General features: G+C 29.1%; 1 protein-coding gene across 1 annotated transcript; it reads right to left on the minus strand.

Moving 5' to 3' along the window:
• Positions 1-2,254: 2,254 nt before the first annotated feature.
• On the minus strand, positions 2,255-3,289 carry KY384_005099 (uncharacterized protein; the record flags this gene model as incomplete). Its single annotated transcript, XM_044813601.1, has 2 exons — positions 2,255-2,933; positions 2,991-3,289. The coding sequence occupies 2 exons, from the start codon at positions 3,287-3,289 to the stop codon at positions 2,255-2,257; spliced, it is 978 nt and encodes a 325-aa protein (XP_044669879.1).
• Between the last annotated feature and the right edge of the window lie 9,243 nt (positions 3,290-12,532).

Genomic DNA, 12,532 nt, shown 5'->3' on the forward strand with positions numbered 1-12,532 from the left:
TGCGTATTTTTCCAGCTTCGGGTCCGTACATATATCAATAACCGATGTCATGTCGACCGTGTTCAACGGGGGGGATGGTGTGTGGAGCGTTAGCTGGCGCCAACGAAGCGTTCCAAGTAAAGTAATCTTCAAAGTTCTCTTGGACACAGTACTCTGAATGTAGACAATATCATTGTCTCGAAGAGGCTTTAGTAAGGCTAAACCTCTGTTGTTGATCTGATAGTTGCCTGTAAGAACACGCAGAGGGTTTGCCGATGATGACTTTGCACCAAGTGTCTTTGAATAGAAAGACTCCGGGATCTACCTGAGATACTTTCTGGCCAGAATCATTCCTTCGAAGCATTGAATACCGTCCAAAAAGTCCTAATGTATCGTCTCTGTCGGCTGCAGTACTGATCTTCAAGGCATGCTAGGACCGTGAAGCAGCCCTGATTACAAATGACCATATCTGAACACCACCATAATAGACAGCTGTGTTGCTACCAAGCCTACAAAGCCACCCTGAAATAACCCCCCGAAACTTAGGCTTTATCTCTTTGTCATCTCACAGACTTGAATAAGAGTATTATGAACGGAATCAATCTCCAGTCACGTCAATCATGTCAACACTGCCGAGTCTGATTTCGCAGTCTGCTGACGACCAAGTTGGATCCGGTAACTTGTCGCTAGCATAAGGCCAACTTCGATTGCGAGGAGTCACGAATCGGGCGAAAAAACAATCGTCGACCTCTATGAACGCAATTGATATAGTACGAAGAAAAGAGACGGGAGCATCTTGAATCTGGTATGCCAAAATCTTCTCATTACGATAGTCTAATAGAACTTGAATTCAGGCAACAAACATTATTTGCGCAAGATTGTTATGTCTCAGGACCCAACCTGGCACGATCGCACACTGACTTTTAAGCGATTAGCTATCAAGATAGACTCGATTGAGATTATTTGGCCCATACTCTTACAGGTTATGGTTACGACGGATGGCAATCTTCACATTTCGTCGATATTGCGTCTCTAGCTTTCATAGCACAGTACCGCTCATGCAAGAATTGAAGTATGGGCACAGTTGACACGCGAGCATTGCGACGGTGTTGGATGTCTCACCGATCGAGTGATAGCTCCAAAAACCACTGTATTGCCCTTCTCTCAGCCGAGCAGATGTAAAGCATTCCAAATTGTCATCAGAGGTAGTTTCTGGACATGTCCGATGGTGCCAATACCACTTGCCAAGCTACCACGCCCAGGTCGTACAAAGAGGTGCATCTACACCACATGCTAGATTGACGAATCGTGACCCACTTGCGCTCCATCGCTGAACACCTCAAGTATGAAAGTCTCCGCAAGCCCCAGGCTTACAAAACCCCCTCTATACAGCCCCCCCAACTCGTCAACACACTGATCAATCATATCCCTGACGCGCTCAACGATATCGTTTGCCGAGAATCTATCGCCGTCTTCTCTCTCTCTCGCCCCAATAGCACCAGCCCGAATAGCACAACCTGGCCATGACCAAGTATTCGTCCATTCTTTGGAGTGGTCGGTGCGAATACGCCGCCCTGGAACGCTGGTGATCTCGTCTAGCGGAACGTCGCAGTCGTTGGGGTCGATGATGAGGAATTGGGTGTGCGGTGGCACGTGAGGAATCTGGCGTCCAAGGAGGTAGATGTGTTTTTGGTGGATGGTGAGAGACTGGGAGAGGTGGCATTGGTGGTGATGGATTGTGGCGCGGCGGAGGTTAAGCTGGAAAAGGTGCTCCACAAGATAAGAGATGGAAATAGTAGCATGAGATTCGGCATGTAGTAAAGAGGAGCTGTAGATTGGAGATTGGTTTACGCATGAGAAGTAGGGTCGTGCCTATCAGGTTATAAGCCGCTTGCGAGCAGTTAAAGGGTCTCAAGTGTCTTAAGAACCAACCAAATGTTGGTGCGCCTCATTGCGAGACAGGAAATTGGAGACGCCATCTCTTGACTAACATTCCAAGCCAAACAGAAGGAAGATACGTATACCAAGGAAGTTGTTTTTCTAACGACATTTATCGGTTCTTTGATTGTAGTATAAGATGAAAATCATTCTCTATAAGGGTATGGAGTCTGTTGTGACAATTGTGGCGCAGTCCTCCCTGATAGACTGGAATTCATATTGAGGGCGCACAAAACAGCACCTGCTCCTTCTGGAAAAGGTCAATAGAAAGGCTACCATGTAATGAGTGATCGCTAGCTACTGACCTCGACAGTGTCGATTGACGTGGATACTGACTCTACGACTCCTCTGAACTAGGTCGCTTCAACGTATTAAGCATTTTCTTAAAGCCCTTACTAGCCTTTGCAAGCACCAAAGTTCCAAGCTGGCCTGGATGGCCAGCCACTCGTGTGCTTTCCTGCGCAATCGCCAAGTACTCATCTCGCTCCTCTCCCTTCTCACCAAGCGGCACCACCACCCCAGCATATTTGACCAGGATTACATTAAGGATAATACGACACATCCGTCCATTAGCGTCCTTGAAAGGATGTATGTTGATAAACCGGTCACAGTAAGTCGCAGCTAGCATAAATGGGTCAATGTGCCCCGTAGCTTCAACTACTGCCAAGTCACTCTGGAGCTGTGCTATCATTGATTTCATAGCACCAGCGATGTTAGCTGGCTTGGTCATCTTTGAGACACCAGCAAAGACGTGTTCTGAGCGGTAGGTTCCACCAAAGCCTGCTGCAGAGACGAAGCCAGCGTCTTCTGCACTTAAGCCTTTGGTAAGAATGGCGTGAGTTTCCTTGATCAGGGTTTCAGTCATGTTTTCGTCCTGCTTGACAAAGGCATTGATCATGAACTGAAAAGCAGCTGCATGCTGCACCACCTCCCTCCGCGATCTAACAATAGCTTTCTCACCAGGCTTATTCCGCCGCAGAAGAAAATTGTCCAGCTTCTGCTGGTATTCGTCGCTCCTGATCACCATTAGCTCCAAATATACGCGCACAGTCATAAAAAAAGAGGGGACTCACCTCTCCACATACTCCAAACCCTCATCTCCCCTAAAGATTGACATGCAAAGTCGCTTAGTCTCATCCAAGTCAGCACCCAAGCGCTCAATTTGATTCGATCCGAAGACGACCTGCGCCATTTCGTATGCTGTATGGTGTTCCATTTGCTGGCCTAATGTAGGACGCGCATTGATGATAGTGGCAATTTCGTCCATGATATTGTGAGCCACATTGAAATCTGTGGATACATCGTATGGCTGGTCTGTCACTGTTGGATCCACACGCCAGCGGTCATCATACATGCGGTAGTTTTCCGACATGCGCAGCGTCAAGGGTATTGGTCTTTCGCAATGTCAGCGACTATTGAATCGATTCTCAATATCTCGCAAAGGCTCTTCGCATATGACTTGAGAAGCCGCAGAAAAAGAGACGCAGGAATATATAGAATTCCTCTTCATCGGAGATGCAAAGGCAAGTGTGATAAAGCAGACATACCCAGGATTCGAAGAAGCCAGCTTCTCGCGCATCGACGCAGACATTGGCGGCCAGCCGCGACTGAATGACCCATTGCCATAGGACGTGACTTGGCTACTTGTATTGCCAGATGAAGAGCTGCCAAGCTGCAAGCCAGGGAACGCTTTGGTCAACGAAAGACGTTTGCCCTTTTGAGACGGCTTGTGGGGTGATGTTGGCTGGCTTCGAGACATTATGGTATGTATATGGGGAATTGCAAGGGGGAACGAGATGGGTGAATGTTAGATGGATGAAGACAAGAGTGAGAGAGATAGTTGAGGAAAAGACTGGGCATGGGAAGAAATCGGCGTATATATTCAGGCAGAAGAAGAAAATAAAAAAACCTGAGGCAATGAGGGCTCAGGACAATAGGCAAGAAACTGTATTGATTTCCCTACTGAGGTTTTTTGACAACAATGAGAATGTTTAGTATGCATCGTCCGATTGACCGTGAGCATCGCTATATTTGTCATTCCAGTCAATGCAGATTGAATTTCTCTGACTATAGATTACCAGTGGTCATATATATGACAGCTGTAGAGAACACAAGACTGCTTCATCAATGCGCGAATTAAAAGGACCAGTTTGTGGTTGAAGGCCTTACTATTGTTGTTGAAACATGTTCGAAACATACCAAAAGCCCGGTTCAGGGACTCCGCCACGTTTTCCGAGGGCTTCCTATTGTCCTTTATTAGCGTCGAAGTCATTGATTCATGACTTCAGGATCTTATTGAAGCATGCCTATGGGAACAATGTTGATAGTAGGATGCGGCGCGACTGGGTGGTTTCAATATTGTATTGTCGTCATGGGTATATGTCATGACGACGCTGGCAGATGGAACTTGACAAGCCAAGGCGCGTTTTCAGGCTTATTGTCGCCGGTCATGATCGCAGCATTCACGGCGAGGGAGCTGAATCTGTCCTCTCTATTCCAAATCAAAGGTTGCGGGTAGTTGTTCAGTATCGTTGAAGCAATTCTATCTCCGATTTCCTTTTGCCTGTGTACGGACAGGCCCCAGTCGACAATTTTGGCACCATGACCTTCGTGTATATGACCAAAACAGTGCATGGCTGGCCTCACTCTTCTCAAAGCCTGCAGAAGATTCGGGCAACCAACGTGGCCGTCAGCGCAATGATCGAGAATGTCTTTAGGTGGGCCATGCGTCATGACAACATCAACATCATCCGGTATTGGATTTATTGCTATAGACTTGACGCTGGGTCGAACATGTTGTGGTTTGTTAAACCGATCCTCATCATGGGCATAGGCGAAAGCCCAGTCCCCGAATGCCGGAGTGTACGGAGAGACGTAGATCTTCAGAACAGCTCCATTATTTAGCTTAAATGTATGGGTACCTTCGTCTAGGAAGGTCGCTCCAGCTTCTTTCGCCAGAGCACCTCTCATTGCCTTGATAGAGAGATCGTGATCCTCAAAGTCTTCCGGCATATCATCTGCGTCGCATTGCGCTTTCCAAAATGTTTTATCCAGCTCCAAATCATGGTTCCCAGCGATGACTAATTTCAAGTCTGCATCGAAACTTTTTATCAAACTCAGGGCTTTCTTGAATGAACGCACTCCACCGACCTGCGTGAGGTCACCGCAATGCAAGAGTACGTCAGCTTTTGGTAAGGGTTGGAAGTCTGAGATGTCGTCAAATTGAAGATTATGAGTGTCGGAAATGACTAGAAATTCCGTAGCAATGGTGGAAAGGGTCATTATGTTAACAGCCAAGGTGTAGGTCTTGAATGTAAGGGCCTAAACGTGAGTTGGTAATAGTTGGCTAAACCTAGCTAAATCTGAGGAGTAAACGAATTTATTTGAGAACAAAACCCATTTGTCTGCGGGCGCTAGCGCCTGCTAACCCCGTGAGTACCAAGCACTAGGCACTGCATGTGCTAAACTTGCTAGAACTATTATCCTATAAATCTAATAGTTAATTAAGTATTATTTACATTGAAGATATATAGATTATTATATTAGAAATCTAATACAACTCTAAAGACTAAGAAGAGATTAAACCTAGAGAGATTAGCTAAGTATTATTAATATTTTATAATTAATTTTATAATTTTTAATAATAGTAATATACTATAAGTATTAGGCTATAAGGCCTATAATAAGGTCTTAGTTTATAGTAAAAGTTTAATAAGAGTTTAATAATAATATATAATAAATTATAGTTAAATAGTATTTAAAAGAAATTTAATATTAATTTACTTTATAAGTATTATAAATTACTTAAGAACTCTAGCTTTAATTTTAAAGTTATATATTTAATTATATAAATAAATCTTATAAAAGGTTAAAATTTATTACTTATTCTTAAGTATATATTTAATAAAGAATAAATTAATAATATAATTATACTTTAGAATAATATAGTTTAACCTAGTAATTTAACTTAAACTAGTAAAATTAAGTTAAGTTATTAAGTTAAGTTATAGAGGTTTTAATTTAACTTAACTAAGATTAAATTAAGTTTTAAAACCTAATAGTTTAACTTAGTAGCAAATTTATATATAGAAAAATTTAGTAAAATCTAGTAGAAATATATATAATATAATATAATATTAAACTACTTATATATTTATATTCATTTTCTAAAAAGACTAAGCCTTTATATAATTTATACTTAAAGTTTTAAAAAATTTAAAGGATAAGAAATATAAAGCTTTATAAGTATTTATAATAAAAATAAGTCTTTAAATAGATTTTTAGTCTAATAATTATCATAGTTATTATTATTTAATTTATTAGAATTATACTTATTTCTTTAAGTTTAACTAGCGATAAATATTACTTTAATCTTCTTTTATTCTAAAGTTAAAGACTATAATATAAATACTTATTAAATATAAATCCTTTTACCTAGTTTAGAAATATATTATAAAGAAAATTAATAGAAACTAAGCTTTAAAGTTTATTAAAATTAATAAAAAGGAAATATATATTTACCTTATATTTAATAGTCTAATAATACTAGTTAACTATTACTTATATATTAAGTTATATACCTTTACTAATCTTAAATCTTATATAAAGTAGCTAATATCTTCCTTATTTTTAATATTATTTACTTATCCCTATTCTTTTTTATATTATTATCTTTCTTTAAGATTAGCTTAATAAGTTTCCTTTTCTTATTCTTTATTTACTTTAGCTATATTCTTTATAAAAAGATTATTTATATATATTACTTTATAAGAATTTTATTACTCTTATCTTTAATTATATTTATAAAAAAATATATAAGCCTAAAAAGTAGCTAAAACTTAATACTTATTACTATATAACTTAGAGCTATATAAAAAAAGTTTTTTAACTTTAACTTTATTAATTATTATAGTTAAAATATTATAAGTAATTTTGCTTAAGATTAAATATTTAAATATTAATAATTTCTATTATAATAAAAATATTATTATTTAGAAATAACTTCTAAGACTTTAGATTATAGTTAGTATTATAGCTTATATTTTTATACTCTTTTAAAATAATATTTTATTACTTTTATAATAATATATAAACTTACTTTTATTGATACTTTTCTCTTTATTATTACTATTATCTAATATAAAAACTAAAGCTAAGTAATTATCTATTTTATATTATATTCTTTTAGCTAGGCCCTTTTATAAATACTTAATATAAAGCAAAAACTACTTTTTATTTTTAAGTTTTTTTAAGTAATTATTAATATTAAAAGGCCTATAATTTATATCTATTATAAATATCCTAATTTGCGTTTTTAAATATTTTATCGCTATAAGCTAGATTTAAAAGCATTGCCTTATTATAGAAAAACCTAAGATTTTCTTTAGTTTTTATATAATAAAAATATAATTTCGTTTTAGCTACTTATAATGCTTTTTTTATCTTAGTTTTCTAGGCTATATATTTAAACTTAAAATATATTTATATATTCTTAAGATAATTAAAAAGCTTATTATAGATTAAGAATACTTAATAGATAGTTATTATCTTTATATAGCTAATAATATAAGTTAATTTTATAAATTATGTTATAATACTTATTAAATAAATTATAATTATTTATTTATTTATAAAAAATATAAATAGTTATAGCCTTAGTTTTTAAAGAAAGGCTTAAAATTATAGCGGAAATAGAATATATATACTATTATATAGAATATTAAATCTTATTAAGTAATAATATTTAAAATAAGCTTTAAAAATCTTAATCATACCTATAATCTAGCTTTATTTTTAATTAAAAACTTAGGAATTTTATTAATTTATTCCTATTCTATTATAGAATTTAAACTTATATTAACTACTTATATTTATATATATAAATAACTTCCTTAACTAAATAATATTTAATATTAGCTAATAAAGCTAAAACTTAAAATTAATAAAATTATTATAAAAATTAATAGAAATTTTAAAAAGGGGAGGAATATTTTCTTATTTTAGCTAAAAGCTATAATAAAGTTTAAAAGTCTATTAAATTTATTAATTCTACTTCTTATATATCTTATTTATTATTCTAGTTTTTTTATAACTTATTATTTAAAAGCTTAATCCTTATAGTACTTAATATTTCCTTTAATACTAATTAAATAATATAAATAAAATATAAAATATATTTAATATCTTAGGTAATAGATATCTATTTAAATTTCTTATTTATTTTATAATACTTAGAAACTACTTTATAAAATAAAGTACTTATATTTCCTATATTATTAGTAATAATAGTATTATATAACCTTAGTAAGGTATAAAAAGAAATTAATATTAAAATAAAGCTTTTTAATATATTTAAGTTTAATTACTACTTTATAATATACTTAATTAAGAATAATAAAATATATAATAATAAAATAACTAGCTATTTAAAGCTAATAAAACTTTAGTCCCTTTTATTAGTAATATACTTAATAAAATAAGTTTAAAGCTTTTCTATTTAATAAGTATTCTATTTCTAACTATAGATATACTAAGTAGCTATATACTAGGATCTAAGTATAGAAATAAATATTAAATAAAAATACTATTAGCAGATTTATAAGATATTCTAATAATAATAATTATTTATAAAAATATATTTTAAAAATTAAATTAAATTATAATTATAATTATTAATTATAGTTTTCTTAGCTTTAACTTATATTTTCTAAAATAATTATAATATTATTTTCTTTTTATTAAACTATTTTAAATTTTTTATTAATTTTTTTTTTTAATTTTTTTATTAAGCTTAATAGAAAAAAGTAAAATATAATTATTATACTATAGTTTACTATATATATAGAAGTGTAGATTGGCAATTTAGCTTACTAAGGAGCGGGGAAACGTCTTAAAGACCTACTACTAGAGGTGGGGGAGGGTATATTAAATAATAAGGATCCTTACTTTCTTATAGTAGGAGTTAGTTCTTTCTTTATAGTTTTTTTAAAATATCTATAAAATTAAATACCTATTAGAAACTTATTAGAATCTAATAAAAGTTTTTTTATATATATTTATAATACTATTTTATATTATATATTTAAGCTTTAATAGTTTTAACTCTATTTTATTTTATATAATCTAGAATAAGTTAGAGTATAATTTTAGATATATAAGATTAAATAATAGTTATAATATATATACTAGCTATTAATGCGATCCTTATATAAGAATATATATAAAATATAAGTAATATACTATAATAGTAACTATTATACTACTTTAAAGCTAATAATTAATTTTAAAATATTATAATAAAGATATAAAGCACTTATACGTAAAATAATAATCTTCTAATAAATTCCTAAAAAAATTCTAATAAAAGACTATTAACTCCTTTAAATAGTCTAAGTATTAATAATATTTAATAGAATATTAAAAACGAGATTAAATAACTTAATTAAGATATTATATAGTATAAGTAATAAACTAAACTAGAGTAAGCGTATAAACAAAATACGCTAGCTTATAATTATATTATAAGAATAAAAACTTTCCTAAATTATTAAATTATAATAATTTAATAAATAAGCTAAGTTCTTATCCTAACTATTATAGCTTAGCTAGTAATAAATTATAAAATAGATTTTTATACTATAGTTAATTATTGCTATCTATAGGTATAAAATAAGTAAGTATAAAAATCCTAGTAGTAATACTTATAATATTTAAGAAATAAACTTTAAATTAAATGATTTTTCCTAGTTTTTAACTTATTTAAATAGAACCTTTTTATTATTATAAGCTTAAATTAGTTAATTACTTGTTATATAAAGATAATTTCATAGTAAAGTAGTATAGATAATAAGTATATAAATATAATAATTAGCTTAAAATAGCTAAAATTAACTTTAATAATATTAAAAAAGTTTATTAAACTTATTTAGCCTTTTAAAGTAAGGCTTTAATAGTATATATAAGGTATAGAAAAATATAAAAAAATAATATAATATAGGAAAAGTTTTATAATTATCTTTTAAACCTATATTCTATTAATTTTAATTAGGTAAATAAAGCTTTAAACTAGTATTTAACTACTTGCTAAAAGCTTAATTAGTCTATACTAAACTATAACTTTTATATAGAAAAATTAGAAACCTCTATAAAGGACTTCTTAATAAAGAAGTTTAAAGCTTAAAGGTTTATTAAAAAGGTGAAAAAACTTTTATATATATTTTATTATTAAATTCAAAAAAAATTTCTAAAAGTAATTTAAAAGGAATAACTAGAAATAGTATTAAATTTAAAGAATACTAATCTTTTTAATAAGGGCTAACTATATTCTTTTAATTTAAATTTATAGAAATTAAGTTAAAAATCTTAAAATAATTCTAGCCTATTAAACTTAAAGAAATATAAATTTAATATCTTAGCTTTTTTAAGACTTTAGTAGACGCTTAGCAGAAAGTTTATAGAAAAAGGTAATAAATTATAATATATATACTAAAGTTATAAAAGGCTTAAGTATTTATTAATAGAATATAAAAAGCTTAAGAATATAGCTAAAATTAAGGCTATATAGGCTGCGCAAGCTAAAGCTAAAGGTGAAGCTAATAATACTTCTAAAAAATTTAAAAAAAATAAAAGAATAAAGAAATAGTTTTATTACTAAATCCCTATTCCTATATTAAAACTATTAAAAAAGTTAAGTTAGTTACTAAAGTAGTAATAGAAATAGGATATAGAAGTAATAATATATAATTAAACTTTAAGTTAGAGTTAAACTTTATCTTAAATATATTTATATTTAAACTTAATTTTATAAAAGCTAAGAACTTTTAACTACTATTAATAATAAGTTTTAATAGGAAATATATAAAAAAGCTATATTTAGAAACTTAAAATTTTTATTTAAAGTTTAAAAATAAAGCTATATATTTATACTTTAATATTAATTAGGATAATAAATAAAAAAAGGCTTTATTAAATTACTTTATTATTATAAATCTAAAAGTATAAAGATACTTTTTCTAAAAAAGAAGTAGGTAGATTTTTTAAGCTTAAAGTAAGTAATTATACTATTAACCTAAATAAATAAAATCCTTTATATAAGCTTATCTATAATTTATTAAATAACGAACTAGTCGAGTTACGCTAGTTTATTAATAATACTCTTAATAAAAAATAAATTAAATATTTAGTCTCCCCTACTAAAGCTTTTATTTTTTTTATACTTAAAAAGGATAGAAAGCTATATCTCTATATAAACTATTATAAGTTAAATAAAATTATTATTAAAAATTAATATCTTTTATTACTAATAATAGAAACTTTTAATTAGCTAAGTAATATAAAATTCTTTTTTAAAATAAATTTAAAAGACACTTATTATTATATTAAAATTAAAAAAGATAATAAATAAAAAATAGTATTTAAGACTAGATATAATTATTTTAAATATATAGTTATACTATTTAACTTAGCTAATACTTTAGCTATATTTTAAGCTTATATTAATTAAGCTTTAGCTAGTTTAGTAAATATCTTTTATATAATATATTTTAATAATATCTTAATATATTCTAAATCTAAAAAATAATATTAAAACTATATTAGAAAAGTCTTAGAATATTTTTATAAATATTCCTTATTTATAAACTTAAATAAGTACAAGTTTATAACTAATTACTTAAAATTTTTTAAATCTATTATTTCTATTAAAAAAATATTAATAAATCCTAAAAAAGTTAAAACTATTACAAAATAGCTTATCTCTAAAAGCTATTATAATATTTAAGTATTTCTAAGCTTTATAAACTTTCATTACTACTTTATTAAAGTATATTTTAAAAAGTTAGCCTAATTAATAAACCTATTAAAAAGTAGTAAAAATGGTAAGAAGCCTAAGCTATTATAATAGTTAAATAAAGCTAATACTGCTTTTAAAAATCTTTATAATACTGTTATAAAAGTATTACTTATATAATATTTTTATATATAAAAGAAAATTAGAATAAAAATATTTTAATAAAATAATAAAAATTATTAGAAACTTATAGCTTTTTAGTCTTAAAAGATAATTAATATTAAATAAAACTATAAAATATATGTATTATGACCTTATATAATAGGCGTGACTAGGTGACCGCTATAATATAAGGACTATAGCTATACTAGGTTATTAGGAAGAATAACTAAAAGAAGGAAAGGATAGCTAAAGTATTTAAGTATACTCAAACACTAAGAGTACTAAATAACCTCTAGATTAAGTAAACTTAAAATAATTTAAGGTTAAGTACTACTAAGTAAGTTAAATAAAGTTATAAATATAAAACCTTTTATTCCCCTTTTTAAATAAATTTCTTTATATTTAAGATAAGTTTTATTCTTTACTATAAAATCCAAAATAGTTATAACTTAATTCTATTTCGCTATTTTATTTTTATTTACTTTTTAACTACTATTTATATTTTAAGAAAACTAACTTACTAACCTATAGTTAAATTAATTAATACTATTTACTAATTTAAATATTAAAATTGCAATATATTAAATACTTTTAAAATAAATATAATTAGATTTACTATAAGTAGGTAACGCTCCTAGTAAAAGTATATAATATATTAATTAACTA

Source organism: Bacidia gigantensis, assembly GCF_019456465.1.
Source record: "Bacidia gigantensis strain McMullin 20006 chromosome Unknown contig_244, whole genome shotgun sequence".
In the NCBI taxonomy this organism is placed as follows: domain Eukaryota; kingdom Fungi; phylum Ascomycota; class Lecanoromycetes; order Lecanorales; family Ramalinaceae; genus Bacidia; species Bacidia gigantensis.